Here is a 21,642-nt window from a genome sequence, read left to right as displayed (position 1 = left end):
TGGCATAATTCAATTAATCTGCAAAAAGCTCCGCCCTTGAATTGTAATACCATGAAAATGTTTTATCCTTTGCTTCCCATCTGGAATCCCACCTCTTTCCCCCACTTCCTTCACAGTAATTAGAAACTAGAGGAGGAATGCTTTATGGAGAATATGTGGCCGGAGAGGGGCACATTAACACAATAACCCATACCTGAAATTCTCTTCCTGATCACACAGAAATTAGTCTTCATTTTTTTTTTTTGCCATTGAATGTGTCTTCCAATACTAATGCAATGTTGGATGGCCACAATGAAGCTGGGGAAGTAACTTGGTAGTAACCACAACTGATTCCTCCTCACATTGCAATCACATTTGGGCAACACTTTCCCTTTGGCCGAATCTAGACTGCCCTATATCCCATGATCCGATCCCAAATTATCTGCTTTGAATTGGATTATGTGAGTCTACACTGAAAAATAATCTGATATAAACAGATAATCTGGGATCAGATCCTGGGATATGGGGAAGTATAGATCCAGCCTTGAGCCCCTTGAAGGCCCAACTCTTGGGGGATGGGCACAAAGGTCCTAGAGACCATATCCAGACTTCAGGCCAAATATTTCTTACCTGTGATCTAGTCTAAGCTCTACAATGCAGGAAACCCATTGCTACAGCTTCCCTCAAAGATGGCCATCCAGCCCCTATTAAAAATCTCCAAAGAATGGAAGTCCAACATCTTTGAAGATAGTCTGACTACCTCTTTTCCATCACTCAGTTAAACAAAACCTCTCTTCTAATTTGAACCAAGTAATTCAGATCCTAACCTCTGGAGCAACAGAAAACAAATATGTTCCATCACTGCTTAAATGTTTGAAGATGGCTATTATATATTGCCCCTTAATTGCCTTTTACTGAAGCTAAAATACACCCAGCTCCTTCAAACCTTCCTCATAGGACTTGAGCCTTAATCCTATTGGAAATGAGTAGTGAATCAACTCTTGAAAATATGCAAATCTCATTAATTCAATGGATCTACTCTAATTGGAATGAACTATAAGACACAGGCCCTCATCTGGAAGCATCCTCATCTGGAAGCATTCTACTTTTTCAGGCATGTTTTGTCTGTTCGTGTATTTCTCAGACTGTGGTGTTGAAAATCTAATACAGTATTCAAGTTCATGTCTAACCAAAGCAAAATATACTGGTTTCATTATTCCTCAAGAAAATATCTGTTCCTTCTATATTTCAGTAAGATCTAGCCTGGCAAGGAATCATATGAGACTCAAAATTAGCTCGGTTTTTCTTACTTTCTGCTGCTGCAAATAAAGATTCTGAAAGGTAATTTACAGTGACAGGAATACATATTATACTATAACATGCATATATTTGCCCATATTTTAGATAATTAGAGAAATTCTTAAAAATAAATGTCATTGAGTTGCTGTGATTTTTTGGGCTACAGAGACATTTAGCTTGATCCCATATTTCACTCTTTTTTTTACTATAAGTATCTTTTTCTGAACTCAACTTCCTGTGAAAACATTCCTTCATCCCAAAAAAGGAATGCGAAGGTAAGCAATTTGGCTTTAGAAAGATTACAAGAATGTAAATATGAAATGCATATATTTTAAAACTCTGAAAACCATAAAACAAAACTGAAATATGCACTTTAAAAATACTATGTGCAAGAAATTCCAATTTTAGAGTGTTAAGAGCCAAAATAATATTTTACATGAAAGCCACTACTTCATTCCTAAGCTCTTTTATTAGTCTTAGTTTATTGAAGATCTTGCTGAAGTGTATTCTACACAAGGGGAATGGTAACCGGAAAACAAGTAGGAGCCTAGGTGATTGATTATTTCTACTATGATTATAAGGTGATCCTCCGTTAATGCATTAGTATATATTAATAGTACATTCTGCAAGATTAATGTCTTTCACAAATCACGTAGCCCTTACAAACACTAAAAAATGACTCACTTACCTACAAGCATGAAACAAGCAGTCAGTTTCTTTTCCTTATCAAACCACATTTAACATTACTTAAATAATTAATACTGTTTATTTAATACAGCATAAAACAGCTTTTCCTGATGAGAAAAGTGGCAGGACTCCAGAAAAAAAAAACAGTAGCATTATTTTAAAAGGAAGCTTGTTGACAAAGTGTCCTCACCTTTTCTTTGATAAAGCAAAAAAAAAAAACTTTTTGAAAAGAGCTGGAATTAATACTTGAAGGTTACAGTACGCAGAGCTTATATTTAATTTTCCCCCAGTCCAAATCCAAGGACATGTTACCCTAAGCATTTATCATAAATATCCAACTTTGTAAGCAAACACTGCCCTCTTGTGCACTAGAATATCCAGCAGAGTGAATCTGACTACATTTTAATACGCATTTAATGCAGGCAGCAGGAAGTGTAACAGGTTTAAAAAAAACAGTTCAATGTATCTGGCCCAAAAGAAGATCTAATAACTAGGTAATACAACTATACAATCAATGTAGAAGCACTTTTACAGCAGTGGCATCATGTTTACTCAGAGAAAAGTGTGCACTCAAGTACAATAAAGAGCAATGTCATGATATTAACTCCCGGAGCAGGTCTCATTTGTGTTAAGTAGGGCATTACTTCCTTGTAATTGTTTTGCTTCAATTGTGAAAAAGCCTTGACGCAACTGACTGGCAAAAAACACCAGTTAGAAAGGGTTCCAGTGGTGTCATATGAAAAGTTGCTGTTGTTCATTCGTTCAGTCGCTTCCGATTCTTCGTGACCTCATGAACCAGCTCATGCCATAGCTCCCTGTCAACCGTCACCACCCCCAGCTCCTCCTACTTGTTAAACCTCCCCATTTCAGCCCTGTATCCCCTACAACCTTCCAAACCAGTCTTCCCTGTTAAATACAGGAGAAAGGACTGAAGAGAGAGGGAGGCAGAAAATGAAGAAAGATTTAGGGCAGTGGTTCTTAAACTACTCCTATAGGTGTTTTGGACTTCAGCTTCCAGAAATCCCAGTCAGCTAACCAACGGTTAGTAATTGTGGGAGCTAAACCATCAGGAGAAGCAGTTTGAGAATCACTGATTTAGGGGCACAATCCATGAGTAAAAACAACTCGGGCACTAGGTCTAAGTTTGCTGTTCCACACATACTTTGGACACAAATTTATTTCTGTTTATGGGCAACAGTCTGTTTATAGGTAATAATCTCTACAAAAACATGAGAAGTCATTTCAAATAAGCTCATTGTAACAGTTTAGTGTTGCGTGCTATTAGCAGATGTCAAGACTGTTTTTAAAAATTCTTTTTGCTCACTTAAAAATAAGATTTGAGCAGACAATGTCTAGGTTCAGATGCGCTGCATAACTAAAATCGTATCCTAAAATCGTATCCTGTTTGTTTATAATAGTTTCAATGTTTTATCCTAATTTAGAGTTTATATGTTTTGGAGGTTTTTAATTGTATTTTAGTGTTGCTTTTAGTGTTAGCCACTTTGAGATAAAGCAGACTATAAAGAAGAAAGACAAGCAGACTAAAAAGAGAAAAACAAGAACTTCAACCAGTTCTACTCCAACTTTTGGGGCGGGAAAGGAATGATTTTAGTATCCTGAATAGACTACTGCAATGTGCTCTACATGGAATCGCCTTTGAAGACTGTTCGGAAGCTTCAAGTATTCCAACAGGCAGCAGCCAGATTGTTCACTGGAGTGGGGTGTTGGAAGCATACAACCCCCCCCCCCCCCCCGCCCATTACACCAGTTCCACTAGCTGCCAATCTGCTACCGAGCACAATTCAAAATGCTGGCTTTAACCTATAAAACCCTAAATGTTTCTGGCCCAGCTTATGTGTCCGAATGTATCTCCCACTATGAACCATCTTGGAGGTTAAGATCATCCAGGGAGGCCCTGATCTCAGTCCCACCTCCTTCATAGGTGCAACTGGTGGGGGGCGAGGGGCAGAGCCTTCTCAGTGGTGGCCCCTTGTCTGTGGCACTCTCTCCCCAACATAGAATCATAGAATCAAAGAGTTGGAAGAGACCTCATGGGCCATCCAGTCCAACCCCTGCCAAGAAGCAGGAATATTGCATTCAAATCACCCCTGAAGGATGGCCATCCAGCCTCTGTTTAAAAGCTTCCAATGAAGGAGCCTCCACCACACTCCGGGGCAGAGAGTTCCACTGCTGAACAGCTCTCTCAGTCAGGAAGTTCTTCCTTGTGTTCAGATGGAATCTCCTCTCTTGTAGTTTGAAGCCATTGTTCCGCGTCCTAGTCTCCAAGGAAGCAGAAAACAAGCTTGCTCCCTCCTCCCTGTGGCTTCCTCTCACATATTTATACATGGCTATCATATCTCCTCTCAGCCTTCTCTTCTTCAGGTTAAACATGCCCAGCTCCTTAAGCCGCTCCTCATAGGGCTTGTTCTCCAGACCTTTGATCATTTTAGTCGCCCTCCTCTGGACACATTCCAGCTTGTCAATATCTCTCTTGAATTGTGGTGCCCAGAATTGGACACAATATTCCAGTTGTGGTCTAACCAAAGCAGAATAGAGGGGTAGCATTACAAGATTAGATTAGCCCCTTCTCTCCTTCAGGAAAAAAAACTTAAGACGTGGTTGTGGGACCAAATTTTGACGCAGTGCAATGTGACCAAGTATTATTGTGATTGATAAATGGAACATCCCTGGATTGTTTTGGATGGCATTATTTTAATTGATGTTTTAATAATTCATGTTTTAATTGTTTGGTTTTAATCGCAATTGTTTTATTTGATTCCTGCATGCATGGCATCAAATTGCTGCCTGTTGTAAGGACACCTTAAGTCCCCTCCAGAGTAAGAAAGGCAGAATTTAAATATGGCAAATAAATAAATTAAATTAAATGTCTAAATTCCACAGTGAATGTACATGTAGGATACTGCCTGCCAGATTTGAAAGAGCAAAAGGAGAAGCTGAGCACAAGTGTTTTGAAAAGCACAATGAAAAGTCTCCTATAGAAATTTTATGAAAAATTGTGAAATATACAAAGATTTTGGACAATAATAACAACTCCATAATGTTCTCCCTATTCCAAGACTTTTACTGTAGTTATTGATATCAGTCAAACTTGGTTTTGCAATATATGGCTCCCTCTCCCACAAGCCCTCCTCACAAGAGTTCAAAAGTCTTGGCCCCTCCGATGTATCAGGTATGAATTAATACCCTTCCTTAAAAGAACATAGCGGCAAAGTGAAAACAGACACAGGCAGGCAGCCCGTCTTTGAAAAGAAAGGCGGGGACAAATGGTGACAATGAAGCCTCGGTCAAAAGTAAAAAGGTCAAAGGTTCAGACAAGTGTAAGGAATTACAAAAGTACATGCTCGGCTCAGTTCCTCTCACAGCTTAAGACAATCTGGGTCAAGCAGTAGCTTTTGAATAAAAAAGCTCCAACAACAACACACTGGCTTTTCTCTTCCATAAAGGATAATCTATATGTGTGCGAGTGTGTGTGTGTGTGTATTTCACTTATAGAACTTCTCTCATTTAATACAAAGTCAGCCAAATCAAGGGTATCTTAAAAACAGTTTAGCCTAAAATTTGGGGAGCTTGTGCTCTGTGTGTGGGGGGCAGGAGTGAGGGGAGGCCAAGGTGAAGTAATCATGTTCTCCTGTATTAGTGTGCTGACCCTTTGTAGGGCATGAAATTAACTATCAGCAAGGAAAAAATCTGCTACTTGTTAAACTACTTTGCTACGCAGAGTGGCCTTAAAATAAAATATGGGGATTGAGTTTCTTATGAAAGATTAACTTGTATAACCTCTCAGCAGGTTTCCCCTATCACTGAACTCTGGCAGAAACCACTCAGGACCAAATTGGAGGTACAGGCATTTTGCAGGAATGTACAGAATAATTATGAACAATGGGCTGCCTCGAATACCTTGCCTTGACAGCCATCTCTTCTCTAGGAAGAAAGTTTAGCTCTGGCTATTTCAGGTGTGTGTGGTTTTTTTAAAAAAAAAATGTTGACAGAAAAGCAACAGAGAAAGAAGTGGCAGCCAAAACCACTATTTAAATCCAACCTGACTATAAACTTAATCTTAGCACCCAACCTTTTAAAAATGTCAGGAATGGAACTATCTGAAGCATTCACTATTCCTAGCATGTAGGTAAAAAATTATTTTGATTTAATACATGATATGCGTTGCTTTCAAGGGCAAAGACTATAAGAAAAATGTAACCACGGAAAATGAAATATGACTTCCATCTTCCATTTCTCTTTTATTTAGTAACTGTTCAAATATTCTGCATTTGTTTAAACCAAAAGTTTTATCCCACAGGAAGCTTCTTTCTGCTATCTCAAAAAGTATCTCCAAGGTCAGATATTGTCCAACATAATAAAACAGATTCTGTCATAAGAAACTCCGTTAGAAAAGTACCTAGACAAAACACAGTTTTAAAGGATGGAATTTTTTAGTCAAACTTTTAAGTTTATGAAGAAAAATTGGGGTTGTAAAAAATATTCAGATAATTCAACCAACTGGGGCCATAATGTACCTGGACATTTAAATACAAGTGTCCCTTTAAGCTCGGTTTTATACACATAATGAGCAGCTCTGACCTCCCAGTGAGAAGTAACATGCAATTTCTTTAACACAAATTGGATTAAGGATAGAGCATTTAAACAAGCCTTTTTTGCGGCAAAGAATGAGAACCAATCCATATTAAATAAGCTGCCTAAAATAAGTTCCTCAATACTGATCAACTTTATATTCAGATTGCATAGATCATGGCATTCAGAACTAGCATACAAGTTACATGTAATTTTTAAAACTATATTCAGCAATTGTTCCTCCAGATTTTTAATCAAATCACATGGTCATTCAATATAAACAGCTGATTTTTACATGACTGCTAGTAAATATCTTTTTCTTACCTCCAAAAAACACTTAAAAGTACCAACAAAAAATTAACTGCAGTTAAATCCTCTTCCTCTAGGTTTTGCATAGTATCCAAAGTTCTCCAACTTAAGATTTTCCAAACACCATGAATTAGAGAGAGAGGGAGACCAAGTACTGGAGACATTTGGGACATAATTTCCTTTGCTATCTGTCCCAGAACACTACTTACACAAAAAAGGAACTGTGCAAACAAAAAGATGAAGCTTAAAAATGTGAAGGCAACTGAGTTTTAATCTTACAGCCACCACTATCAATAATCTACACTTCAAACTTGAAAAGTCGCTTCTCACACCAGAAGCGACTTGCAGTTTCTCAAGTCGCTCCTGACACATAAAAAAACAAACTTGAAAATGTGAGGTTTGAACTACATTTTGTTAAGAACCACATTTGCCAGTCTGCCTATAATGTGAAGGGGGAGAATATCTTTTTAAAAAATATTAAGACATAGTAGGTGATAAAGAAGAGTGAAACCCATTCCTCCCTAACACTTTTGACTCCAAATACAAGAACATTCAGCCGTTTCCCCTCCACCAATTCTTTTCGAGAGTCTGTGCCAAAATGAGGCAAAAACATCTTAAAGTAGTACAAAGAGCAGAATTGGGGGTAGCTCTCCCTTTCTTTCTCCACCTCCTTGTTGTAAATGATTAAACTTTCAACCCATCTTATTCCCTCACGAGGAGGTATAAAAGCCACTTTCTCCACCTATTCCTGTGCCCTTTGCCAAACGGCAGTTACACCCTTCTTTTCTGGAATATAATTTTTGAGATCCAACATATTGTAGTGGTTTGAGTGTTGTACTATGACTCTGGAAAACAAGGGTCAAATCTCTACTTGGCCATGAAGTCCCACAGGTTGACCTGGGGCAAGTCACACATTCTCAGCCTCATAGGTAGACAAAGGCCTGCTGAACAAATCTTACCAAGAAAACCACATGATAGGTTGCCATAAACTGCAAATGATTTGAAGGTAGCAACAATCACCGAATTTCCAAACAAGTGAGCAAATGGTTAAGAAACAAGCACTAGACTGATATGTCCCCTACTGGTCACATGGACATTTGATCTGGAGAAAAATGCCCTGGCCCCAATTCTTATGAAAGACTGGGAAAATCACACTTAAATCCGGTATACTTTTTTCTTACTTCCAACAATAATTAATATTCTGCCTCTATTACACAGCAGTAGTTTTCAATCTGTGGAATTCACCTCTTAAGAGTTGTAAGGCAAAGCTAGATTACCAAAGTCTAGAAAACAATCTATTTATTTAAAAATTTATCTCAACACTTCTAATGCATCTGCATCATTAAAACAAGCTAAAGACCTATAAACCAGTAAAATCTCCAAGTCAACATATCAGCCTAAAATAATAAAACAGTGAAAAGGAAAGTGTACCAGCATATAAAAACAACTGAACCTGTTAGTTCAAATAATTTCTAGACCAAAATAGTTTTAACCATGCAGTAAGAAATGAGAGATGGGGACCACACAAAGCTCTTAAACATGTTATATTATCATGAAGTAGGTGGTACATTTTGCCTGCCATAGAAAAACATGGACCAAAACTGCAGCTTCATTGACTGATCCTGCCCAAGTGGAAGGAAATGCACCCATTCTGCCACATTATCCCATAAGCTTTGTCAACTCTGAATCCTGAAATTGTTAATCTCACTTCAAGCCTGCGCCAGAGTTTTGCAAATGTTTTGCAGTTGAAAACTCTTTATACAGTGTCCATAAAACGGAGAATCTGACATTTCATGTTGAGGTTCAACGCAATTACTACCTTATGAGAATAAAAGAAGTCAGAAAAAGATGCTGTTTTAGCTGTAGAAGACATTCAGCCACATCCAACCTCTCAGAATGTGAATACATATTAATCCAAACAGCAACTACGTATATCCACATGAAAGTAGGTATTTTCAGACTTAAATAAACTGAGATTTGCATAAATACAAAATCATATTTAAAGGGAACCTTTAAAAAGAGTGGACTGGGGGGACAAAAAATAACTGAGTATGGTATGGGCACATAATGCAAGCTCACTTTGGAAGAAATAGGAAAGTGTGGTGGAAAACAACTAGAAATGGCAAGGGGTATCTTAGGAAATGGGTATGACCGACTGATAACTGAATCAGGAGAACTCCATGCTAAAATACTGTGTTTGTATATGATTACTACACCAATCCACACATCCTGTTGAAGCAGGTGACACAGCATGATTGCCCATTCACTCATGAAAGGGATGAATGGTGACAGTGGGAAAGGGCATCCTGAAGATCGTAAAGAAGGTTCAGGGGAGACATACTTCTTTTAATCCTTCTAGAAACGTTCCTAAATATTTACACAATATAAACTGAACTAATTAAGAAAAGGTAGTGTTTGGGAATGAAGGTGCTGCGCAAAAATCAATGTTTCCTATAGTCTGCAACCTTACACTTAATGGAGGAGTAAAACCAGTTCCTTCAACAGGACCTAGATCTAAGAAGATGTGTGCAGAGCTGCTTCAGAGGTAAATGGCCAGTAGAAATTTAATTCATTTTACACTGATAGCCTTTAACTTACCTGAGGGAAGCTATAAACAACTTGAAGATTACTGTGGAAAACCTGAAACCAGGTCATGTTATAGCCCAGTAATATTGCTTTTCTCAAAAAAAAATGAAAACAAATAAAAGTTTATTTCTATCACTCACTTCAAATCAATATCTAACCACTACAAAAACAAACAATAAGAAATCAACATCAAATATTTTTATTCCTTTATCTCAGAACCCCAGAAGTGGGCTCTCATCTTTCACGGATGCACTTATATTATACTATATTTATATTATAATGAATCTATTTGTATTTAAAGATGTCATATGATTCTTGCTTGTAAGGCTGAAACAGTACACTTAAATACATGTTTACTCAATACTATAGTCCTAATTGAGGGCTGAAAGATAAAGCAGGTATAGCACCATAGCCTATACAGCTTACTTCTCTGTGCACTTTCCCAAGAGAATGAGAAACAGTGTTATACCCACACTTCTGCCCATACAGTGTATACTCTGTACATATGCCCTCCTAAACAATGTAACACAAAGCATTCATTTCCTAGTTTTTTTAATCCACAAGTTTTGTAACCAGCCATCTCACAATGATAAACAATTTACATTCCAAGGAATGAGAGACCTGTGTTCCACACACAAAAATCTCATTTTTTTTACATAAACATGACATAAGGAATCCTACTAATCGCAATTTAAGGGTACTCATTATCAATTGCCATCAAATCAATTTTGACTCATGGTGATCTTATGAATGAGTGACTACCAAATCACCCCGTTTTCAACAGTCCTGCTCATGTTCCAGAGCCGTGGCTTCCTCTAATGTGATCTTTCTCTTTTCCTACTGCCTTCTACCTTGTCTTTTCTACTGAAACATCTTCTCATGATGTGTTCGAAGTACAGGCAGTTCCCAAGTTATGAACAGGATCGGTTCTGTAGGTTTGTTCTTAAGTTGAATTTGTATGTTTTTAAGTGTAACTCCAGCCAAATATATGTACATATATTAGCTTTGGATAGCCTAGGGAAGGGTTAACACCTCTATCGTGTTTGTTTTGCTATCTGTGCCCCTGTTCAAAAGATTTCACCTCACTTTGATAATTCGATTTTGTGGAAACAAGGATTGGCGAGAAAGCGTCAGTGGAGACGCCTTTTCCCCATGATAACTCTTCTGGGAATGAATTTCCCTTCAGAGGGGTAGGTTTCTCTCACTTCCTGTTGTCTCACCCCTGTTCTTAACTATGAGTCATTTGTAAGTCGGATGTTTGTAACTTGGGGATTGCCTATATGACAATCTCAGTCATCTTGGCTTCTGTGGTAAATCCATGCTTGATTTGTTCAATACATTTGTCTTTTGTGGAAGTCTACAGAACTCTTCTCCAGCACCACATGCCAAATGAGTTGATTATCTTTCTATCAGTTTTCTTCAGTGAGCTGTGACACTCCCTGAAAATCTTTCAAGAGACAATGGCAGCAGAATCACTGCTAATCTTCATTAGTGCTATGCAGAAGAAAACACCAGTAAACCACTTTTGAATGTTTTAACCAAGAAAACTCTATGATAACACAATCTAAATGTAGACGTACTAATAAATGAGTAAATATACCTGGGATAGTACTATTAAAAACGGCTTCTCTCACAAAGTTCCACAGTCACATCTGCTATCAGGGAGTGTCTGCTAAGAAGATCAACCACTAAGAGGGATAAAGTAGTGGCTAATCCTGCCTCCCAAACATTGCCTCTCTTTCTGGCCAATAGAACCCCAGTTCACCAGTGCAGAAAGGCAGACATGTACCTCAATATGTTCACTTTCTTAATAATGCTGTAGGCAAAAAGAGAATCATAGAATCATAGAGTTGGAAAGGACATCATGGCCCATCCAGTCCAACCCCCTGCCAAGAAGAAGGAAAACTGCATTCAAAGCACCCCGACAAATGGCCATTCAGCCTCTGTTTAAAAGCCTCCAAAGAAGGCGCCTCCACCACACTCCGGGGCAGAGAGTTCCACTGCTAAACAGCTCCCACAGTCAGGAAGTTCTTCCTAATGTTCAGTTGGAATCTCCTTTCATGGAGTTTGAAGCCATTGTTCCACGTCTTAGTCTCCAGGGCAGCAGAGAACAAGCTTACTCCCTCCTCCCTTTGACTTCCTCTCACATACTTATACATGGCTGTCATGTCTCCTCTCAGCCTTCTTTTCTTCAGGCTAAACATGCCCAGCTCTTTAAGCTGCTCCTCATAGGGCTTGTTCTCCAGACCCTTGATCATTTTAGTCACCCTCCTCTGAACACATTCCAGCTTGTCAACATCTCCCTTCAACGGTGGTGCCCAGAATTGGGACACAGTATGAAAGTGAGAAAGAAGGTGCAGTTAGCCTCTGTGCCAACTCACACAGTTTTTCTGGGCGATGTATTAAGAAGAATGGAAAAGAAGGAAATACTGTAGAGTCAAAGACTGTAAGAAAATTTGGCCTAGACTAAAAATAAAATGACGCAGAAGAATGACTGATTGAATGTTATGAAGCCAAACACATTGCAAACACAGTCTTTAACTTATCAAAGAGGTGAGTATAATCATGGACATCATTTGATGGCCAAGCTAGAAATCCAATAGACTAAATTACAGGAAGCAAAAGATGGAAAGTTTTGTTTTTGCAGGCATAGTATCTCGGCAAAAACAAGATAAGGAGCAGATTGTGGCACAGACCATGAAATGCTAATATAAAAAATTATAGAATAAAGCTAAAACAGATTTGCATTATTAATCCTAATTGACCAGGAGCCAGAGGACCTCTAGGCTGAAACCACATGCATTGTTAGGGAAGAATGCAGAAAGATATCTGCAGTCAAAGAGAAAAGGAGCCTCAGTAAAACATATAATCATAGAGTTGGAAGAGACCATATAGGCCATCCAATCCAACCCCCTGCCATGCAGGAAAAGTACAATCAAAGCACCCGTAAAAGATGAAACTTCTTAAGCATTTAAGGCTAGATGAGAAGTAAAAGGGGTCTAAATGCAACTGTTCAGTGACTTATGCACAGGGTCAAAGTGAACTACTATAATAGCCAATGCAGAGAAACAGAAGATCACAACTAAAAAGGAAGAACATAAGCCCTCTTCCACAATGTCCAAGAAATCAAAGGGAACTATAAACAAAGAATAGAGGTGTCTTATAACCAACAGGGGAACACAAGTAGAAATAAAAAAACCCAATAGAAACAATAAACAGATGAAAAGATGACAGAGTCATTCAAGGAAGAACCATTTGTAGATAAAGCTCCAATTTTAGAAGCTTTACTTAGGGAAAGTGACAATTGCAATGACAGAATACAGAGAAAGGGAATTATTTCCTATTGGTGATGGGAGGGAAGGCTGCATTTTATCACCTTATTTGTTTAATTTGTGCACTGAACATATCACGTTAAATATCACGTATTATTCCAAATCTATTCTGCTGTCCCTCACTTGGAAAACTGTGCCCAGTTCTGGGTGCCACAGTTCAAGAGGGATATTGACAAGTTGGGATACATCAAGAGAAGGGCGACTGTGCAGGTACAGATGTACCAGGAGCTCCAATTTTGTTTGCTTTGCACTGAATGTTTGTTGTAGTCCTAAGTTTCAGGTACTCTGCAGCTAGGTGGCTTCTTTTGGCTGCAATCATAGGGCAAGCCACCTGTCAATTATAGTTAAGTTCCCTGGTCCCACCCCCTTTTTGGGGTTTTGGAGGGAATAGGAGCCTTTTTTGGGTTCAGTCCACACAAAGAAGCTTTCCATGCAGGACATAATACCAAGAGCTCCTGTAGAAAGCTTCGTCTTCTACAGCTTGGCCGGGGAGATATACAGCCTACAGCTTGGCCAAGGATCATACAGCCTTACAGCTCCTTTGCTGGGGGACTTCAGCAAGCCATCACTGAAAACTGAACTCCTTTTTCCCCGGAAGTCTACAAAGCTCTGCTTGGTAAGGGTCGCTCGCGGAAGCCAGACGCAGTTGGTACTGGGTGCAGGGGCTCCACACCAACAGAGGCAAAGACAGACTGCCCAGATTAGAAGTTAAGGATTTCCCCATTAGTTAAAATACCAGTCATGAAGATAGTGCCTGTTCCCCGTGGACAAGATTGAAAGAGTCTATAGTCTGTTAAAGTACCTGTTTGTTTTCATTAATAAAGAACATTGTTGAACCTTTAAGAAATCTAAAGACTCTGTTTTAAGGAAATCCAAAGGCCTTTAATCTGAGGCAGCCTCAGCGTCCCACTAGGCACACGGAATTTATGTCCTGTCTACAGTCTTATGCACAGGCCCAACGTGCGACAGCACAGCGACCGAAAGGGTCAAAGGTTCGCTAACCAAGCCTAAAGAAAGAGCTGGATGTGTGAAAAGAAGGCTGAGAGATGGGACAACATGGGCTATGTTTAAATATTGGAGAAGATGTCATATTGAGGAGGGGGCAGGCTTGTTTTCTGCTGCTCTGGAGATGAGGGCCCCTTCCATACAGCCATAGAAGGGTTCTGCTTACCTGTCTGAGTGTATCTCTCTCTCCCTGTGAACTATCTAGGAGTTTAAGATCATCTGGGGGTTTTATTCAGCGGCGTGAAAGGGGCCTAGGACAAGAAGCAATGGATCCACACTGCGAGGGGAAAGATCCCACCTAAACATTAGGAGGGACTTCCTGAAGGCAGTGGAGGGTGGTGCTGCTGCTGCTGCTTGAGGATGCTGGGAGAGTCCCTCAGCCGGGGTGGCGCTTGCTTGCTTACCGCCGATGATGGTGCGGATGAGGGAGGCGTGTCCGGGGCAGTCCACCAGGGTGAGCTGCAGGAGGCCCGGCCCGGGACCCAGGTGCGGGGGCAGCGGGGTGCAGAGGCAGGAGAAGCCCAGGTCCAGCGTGATGCCGCGGGCTCGGCTCTGCGGGGCCCGGTCGAAGGCGGCGGTGGAGCCCACCGTGCTCAGGGCCCGCGCCAAGGCCGTCTTCCCGCTGTCGATGTGGCCCAGGACGCCCACGTTCACGTTCAGCCGCCCAGGCGCCGAAGAAGAAGGCGAAGGAGAAGAGGAATCTGCCGCCATTCTGACACTCAGGGACCGGTCCGTTCCCGAACACCACCCCCGCGGCAACCGAGGCCGCGCTCGGACCGTTCCGGCTGCAACACGGACCGCGCCTCTGAGAGAGTGTGCGGGTGTGGCTCTACCAAAACTGTAGACATTGACAACCTTCTGATTAGGTCCCCGATAAAACCTAGCATGAGCAAACCCCTTTGAAGAGACTGGACAGGCCTGGGCCAACTTGGGCCCTCCAGGAGTTTTGGACTTCAACTCCCACCATTCCTCACAGCATCAGGCCCCTTCCTTTTCAGACCAGGCATGAGCAAACCTTGGGAGGCCCCTTTGAAGAGACTGGACAGGCCTGGGCCAACTTGGGCCCTCCAGGAGTTTTGGACTTCAACTTTCAAGGGCCTGAGGCTGTGAGGAATGGTGGGAGTTGAACTCCAAAACTCCTGGAGAGCAAACTAATCATTATAAATAAATTATAATAATTGTTGTTGTTCATTCGTTCAGTCGTCTCCAATTCTTTGTGACCTCATGGACCAGCCCACGCCAGAGCTCCCTGTCGGCCGTCACCACCCCCAGCTCCTTCAAGGTCAGTCCAGTCACTTCAAGGATACCGTCCATCCATCTTGCCCTTGGTCGGCCCCTCTTCCTTTTGCCTTCCACTTTCCCCAGCATAATAGTCTTCTCTAGGCTTTCCTGTCTCCTCATGATGTGGCCAAAGTACTTCAACTTTGTCTCTAGTATCCTTCCCTCCAGTGAGCAGTCAGGCTTTATTTCCTGGAGGATGGACTGGTTGGATCTTCTCACAGTCCAAGGCACTCTCAGAACTTTCCTCCTAATAATACATAACCATAAATAGGATTCTTTAGTCATAATGATGATAATAATAATGCCTGTCTACATTGTGGGATCCCTGGAGTTGTAGTTTGGCATGGCACCAGCACTGTCTGGTTCAGACCTTAGTTAAACTTGACCTCCCAAGGGTTCTACAGCAAAAGGATGCTTTCCAAGGATGTAGTTTTGCCAGGACTTTTCTGCTAAATCACACCGGGGACTCGCCCCACTACAACAGTGCAATGAAGGCATGCTTTGGCACCACTTCTGATTGCTGTGGTTCAGTGCTGTGGGCCGCTGGGATCTGTAGTTCACCGTGGTCCCATTGCTCTCTGATAGGCTGCAATGCTGGGTGAGCCCCACTCAAACTTCCAGGGCTCATTGCTATGGAATCCAGGAAGTTGTAGTTTGGTAGAGGAGGCGAAAGGCTGCCATAGCACTGAGCTGCAGCAGAGGTGTAGTTTAGTTATAGACTTGCATGGGAGGCTGGGAGTTGTAGTTTGGAGAGGTACCCGCACTCTTGTGCATAGGAGGCGAAAGGCCTTGCAAAGCTACAACAGGGTGATATTATTATTATTATTATTATTATTATTATTATGTGTGGCTAAATAATAGATCAACAACCTACAGATTAGGTCCCCGATAAAACCTAGCATGAGCAAACTTTGAGAGGCCCCTTTGAAGAGACTGGACAGGCCTGGGCCAAGTTGGGCCCTCCAGGGGTTTTGGACTTCAACTCCTGCTTCAGCTGAGGGAGAAAAGGAAAGGGCCTGAGGTTGTGAGGAATGGTGGGAGTTGAAGTTCAAAACTCCTGGAGGGCCCAAGTTGGCCCAGGTCTGGTCCAGACTCGGAAATTCAAGACTCCTCATAACCTATTACCATAGCCATGTTGTTGTGTGCAGTCTGTACCAGGCCTGGGCAAACTTCAGCCCTCTGGGTGTTTTGGACTTCAACTTCCACCATTCCTAACAGCCGGCAGGCTATTATGAATTGTGGGAGTTGAAGTCCAAAACACCTGGAGGGGCAAAGTTTGCCCATACCTGCCTAATAATAATAATAATAAATAAATAAATAAATAATAAACTATATCCTCAGCTGTTGCAAGAAAATTGCACAGACAGACTACAAAGACACAACTCTGTGGCCCAAATGATTCACTGGAACTTCTGTCACAAGTACTACCTGCCAGCAGCAAAGAATTGGTGAGATCATAAACCCACAAAGGTAATGGAAAATGAACATGCAAAAATACAGTGGGACTTTCGAATCCAGACTGACAAAGTTTTGGAACACAACATGCCAGACATCACGATTGTGGAAAAGAAAAAAGTCTGGATTATTGATGTTGCCATTGAGGAAAAACAATAGGAAAAACTTAGCCGCTATCAAGACCTCAAAATCAAACTGCAAAGGCTCTGGCACAAACCAGTACAGGTGGTCCCAGTGTATATTGCCTATGCTTGGCCCCATGTAAGCCGCTCCGAGTCCCCTCGGGGAGATGGAGGCGGGGTAGAAAAATAAAGTTCTTCTTCTACTACTACTACTACTAAGAAAAGTCATGAAATATCTAGGTTTTAATTTATAGTAAATTCAAAGTGAAGAAGCCAAACTCAAGAAGAGTGATGCAGCTCTTCCAAACTGACTACAAAAACAGCCTGTCTATGAATGCTGAAAGTGGTCCTTCATAATATCTGCAACAGTACATCATGTAAGTACATCTCATAAGATTTTAGTGGATAAAGAAGCAACATAAATCCAAATGCAGCAAGAAGTGTCTATAGAATTGCAACATTGCTTGCATCAACCATCAAGAATTAGTCCTAGTGAAGAAAAGAGTATGATTTATATGTATTTATAATTCCCCCCCCCCGTTATTTCTACTTTTTTTTCAAGAATATTTCTTCAGACAACACATATGCTATTACTCATTTTTCATGTTAAGCTGAGAAAAAGTTGCAAGAGTGTTGAAGCCAGAACACAGATTGCCTAAAGGCTCTCATATAATTTACATCCAATGTAAAATAGCATATATAGTTACACTATATCATCAGGAAAAAAAACATTGAAAATCAGACTAACACTTCTCCCCCCTTTCATTGGCCATATAATTTAATCTGAAAGTAATCATGCGGAAAGTATTTGTACAGGCTTTGTCTCAATTGTCAACACTATTTTTAAGAGAATGCAAAAAGACTTTGTCATTCCTTTTAGGTTTGAAAGGCCTAAAGTATAATTTGATATTGCACTAACCAGAAAAATAATACTGTTAAGAAAAATTGACCTGTTGGTCTTTGGGTTTAGTCGGCTTATTTCGCCAACATCTCTTCTCTTATTCTCTCGCCTCTGTTCTTGTGGGGTTTGTGTGTGTCTGAACAGCCAGCCCTCTTCAGCCCAATGTCATGCGATACCCAAGGAGGGAGCTGGAGACTTCAGCCTGGTTGTTGCTAGACTAAACGTTTGAGGTTACAGGACATAGTCTAGTTTCACATAAGCTTCCAAATTTCAGTGGGACATGCTGAACCCTGAAATTGTCAAATAGTATATTATTTTTGGAGAGAAGGAGGGTGTATGAGTGTGTGAATGACCTTCGCATTTTTAACCCATCCCAAAGGTCTGACTTCCTGCCCTTGATCCCATGAGTTTCTGGAAACTCTAGCAATTAATAGTAACATTTTGTAAAGGGGCAGCTCAATGTGTGGAAAAGGAAATTGGAGAGATGGGTGTTACATCTAATTAACAAAGAGGAGGAAAATGTTTTTGTGCCCTCTTCTGTTTCTTTATTTATGATTTGTAAGGGTTCTATTTTTGTAACCTTTCTAATAGCAAGTTTTGGGTGTCTCTCCCCACTTTCCACATCTTTGCTGGCGGTCCCTTTTGGAGGGTCCAGGAAACTAAACTTCAACTTTCTTGGCCTTTAAAAAAAGAAGGAATGTTCAGATTTACAGATACTTTTACATCTCACTGAACAGCAATAGAATTACTAAATGTTATCACTCAGCTTTTGTTCATTTATGTTCATTTACTTTATTGTACTTATAACAAAAAAGATTCTTTTTTAAAAAATCAGTAGGATAACTTTTGTATATAATTAAGGTTTGTGCATGTATTATAACTAGAGCTCCATCCACACTGCCATATAATGTAGCGTGAAGCTGTATTATATTATCAGAGACTCATATAATGCAATTAAACTGCACTATGGCAGGATACATTGGGCCTAGGCTTGTCAGGTCACAATTATCCCAGACTCCAAGATTTCAGGTCCAAAATGGATACCAAAGTGGATACCAAATGCTGGCATCCCTTACAGAAAACAACTCAAATGACTACTGCAGAAAGCATGAGAAACTGTGAAATGGCAGGAAGCCATGCCTACTCATCAATGTAGTATTCAATATGCGGCGAAATCAAGCTTTGCTTTGGGTATGTGTGTATGCATATGTGTGTGTGTATATATATATATATTTCAATGCTTGATTGGTTGATTCTGTTGAAGCAGAACCTGTGGATACTGAGGGCTTGCTGTATTCAAAAATATAAAGGAATACTCAACCTTCCAACATGGAGAACAGAAAGAAAATCCCAGAATAAGCTTTCATTGGTTGCAGTCTACTTCATTCAGAAAGGTTTGTAATAGGTATTTTTCTCAGTCACCAAGCTATTAACAAGATTCTATTATATCTTTAAATACAAGTATAAGTTTATAATTATGCTGGGGAAATAATTTATGCTGGGGAAAGTGGAAGGCAAAAGTGGAAGGCAAAAGGAAGAGGGGCCGACCAAGGGCAAGATGGATGGATGGCATCCTTGAAGTGACTGGACTGACCTTGAGGGAGCTGGGGGTGGTAACGGCCGACAGGGAGCTCTGGCGTGGGCTGGTCCATGAGGTCACGAAGAGTCGGAGACGACTGAACGAGTGAACAACAACAACAAGTTTATAATTGTTACTGTATATATATATATTTAAAGAAATGTAAGCACCTTACAGCCCACAAGGGCTCCTTGGACTGTTATCAAGCCATGGTAACCCCCTCCCCACCCCAATGCTTTATAGTTCACCAAGGACCAATATATGATTTTTCCTTCTTTATTAAAAAAGGTCGTTTCCAGAGGTCCAGAATAGCACAAGTTCAGGACTTCAGAAGATTGAGAACAGATCCAGCAGCAGCCGTACTCCTATTAAATATATCATATCTAACCCTTTAATAAATTGTATTTATTTTATTATTGTTGTGTAACTTGTATCTTTTAGCCATATACTGTATCTCTTTCCTGTATAAAATGTATAAATTACCTTGTAGAAATGTATCAAAATGCAGCCCGGAGACAGACACCCTCTGAGATAATCCCCTGAGAATAGGAAGGTTGGGCAAATCCCTCTGGCTATTTCCCAAGCCAGATAATCATCAGGCTCATTATGTACAGAAAGGTGATTTCCCCTGCCAGCAACATAAGCCAGATGTTGGTGTAATTCACCTGAGGTTGAGAGCCTGGTGCTCCGTCATGGGAACAGGAGCTTAAAGTGTGAACTTTCATTAACTCCATTGTTGACAGCCAAGCCCTTGCTTGCCTAGGACTGGCACCTTTGTCCTCCGAGTCTCACACCTTTATTTCTGGAGCTCCATATCTTCGTTTAACATGGAACTGAACAATTGAGCTACTCAAAAATTCATTAACATATAATTGGTATTATCTTCTCCAAGATCGCTCCCTCTGCAGCTGATTGGTTCTTCACTCTGACCAATCTCCGGCTGCCATCCTCCCCGACAAGCAAATCCCTGCCTGGAAGCTGTGATGTCAGCAGAGCTTTCGATCAATCCCAGCAGGGAAAAGAGCCATCCTCTTTTCTGGCCAATTAGAGGAGGTGGCGGGAGGTTTGAATGGCTGTCAGAATTGTATAAGATGTCTTACATTCCCCGCATGTTTATGCTTGTACATTTTAAAGCAAATTACTTGTACCTGCATCCCTTCTGGCTGAATTGTAATAAATCTCTGTGGCTTATCTTCAACCTGATGAGTTGTTTTCTCTGTCCTGGCTTTTTTGGTTTAGCATACCCTCATCGGGCACAAATCCTCCTATCTGTGGTCCTGGCTAAATCACTTCAAGACAATGAACAAATGAAAACAATGAACAAAACAAGATGATTTACATGCAATGTATTCAGGATATATTCATAGTGTACTTTTCAATTTGATGGGTGGAGTTTTTATGTCTTAATTTATAACTTTTAATATAGAAACAGATCAACAAGGCCATGTCTACTAGAAGTATGGCACAAGATTGTTGTACTGCTTGCAGCATTGAGTCTCGTGAACTAGTTTTTCTGATCAGCTATGTCAGTGGGCAGCTTGGTCTGAATAACCTCAGTCCTTTGTTATGGGAAACAACCATCCACTTCCATGGAGAAGGCCTAAAGCAACATACAGGTTCAACATCCATTATCTGAAAATCTGAAATACAATACTCCAAAATTAAAAAATTGTTCACATGGATGTGAGAAACTGACATCTTTGCTTTCTAATAGTTCAATGTGCATACACTTTTGTTTGATTCACAAAATTATTAGATATTATGTACCAAGAGGCTATGTGTACAGTGTATATATAATCAATTTTATATTTTGATTGGTTCCCACCTCCAAGACATATCATGATGTGTGTGTGTGCGTGCGCGTGTGTGTTCCATTATAAATATGAATCCAAAATACTTTTGGTCATAAGGATTTTGGATAAGGGATACCCAATTTGTATTGGCTGCTCCAGAAATATGCAGCATCACATGGGATGTGCTGTTTATAGGATCCAGCTATGCTGACATTTTTTATTATTTGCTAACTTGTCAACTATATCTAGTCACTGAATTTTAACACCAGATGAATAATAATAATAATAATAATAATAATAATAATGAATTTTATTTATATCCCACCCCTCCCCACAAGGACTCGGGGCGGCTCACAACGGAATCAAGTCACAATACATACATAAGCAGAAACTAAAAAGACAAGACACAATATATAACCAATACTCATAAACATAATGAGAAGACAGGAAAGCTTGGAGAAGATGATGCTGGGGGAAAAGGAAGGAAAAAGGAAGAGGGGCCAACCAAGGACAAGATGGATGGATGGTATCCTTGAAGTGACTGGTTTGACCTTGAAGGAGCTGGGGGTGATGATGGGCTGTCAGGGAGCTCTGGTGTGGGCTGGTCCATGAGGTCATAAAGAGTCAGAAGCGACTGAATGAATAAACAACAACCTCATAAATGAAAATTTTTAAAACAATATCACAAGAAATACACAGTTAAAAAATTGTATTGGGTTTAAAA

At 40.4% G+C, this 21,642-nt stretch overlaps 1 protein-coding gene and 1 long non-coding RNA gene across 2 annotated transcripts in view; one reads left to right on the top strand and one right to left on the bottom strand.

Annotated features, from left to right (window-relative positions):
- The window catches only part of EEFSEC (eukaryotic elongation factor, selenocysteine-tRNA specific), a 177,748-nt gene extending 163,177 nt beyond the window's left edge, over window positions 1–14,571 (bottom strand). The window contains exon 1 of the mRNA XM_060766181.2: window positions 14,192–14,571. Within this exon, the coding sequence (XP_060622164.2) occupies window positions 14,192–14,498 (307 nt within the window). The 5' untranslated portion in view covers window positions 14,499–14,571. The remainder of the gene's footprint in view (window positions 1–14,191) is intronic.
- Window positions 14,572–15,733: 1,162 nt separating this feature from the next.
- On the top strand, window positions 15,734–20,323 carry LOC132769317 (uncharacterized). Its single transcript, XR_009630834.2, has 2 exons — window positions 15,734–18,940; window positions 19,414–20,323. It is a non-coding gene; the product is annotated as an uncharacterized lncRNA (long non-coding RNA).
- The last annotated feature ends 1,319 nt before the right edge of the window (window positions 20,324–21,642 follow it).

This window comes from Anolis sagrei, chromosome 2 (genome assembly GCF_037176765.1).
Source record: "Anolis sagrei isolate rAnoSag1 chromosome 2, rAnoSag1.mat, whole genome shotgun sequence".
NCBI lineage: Eukaryota > Metazoa > Chordata > Lepidosauria > Squamata > Dactyloidae > Anolis > Anolis sagrei.
This window is presented reverse-complemented; position numbering and strand designations above follow the sequence as displayed.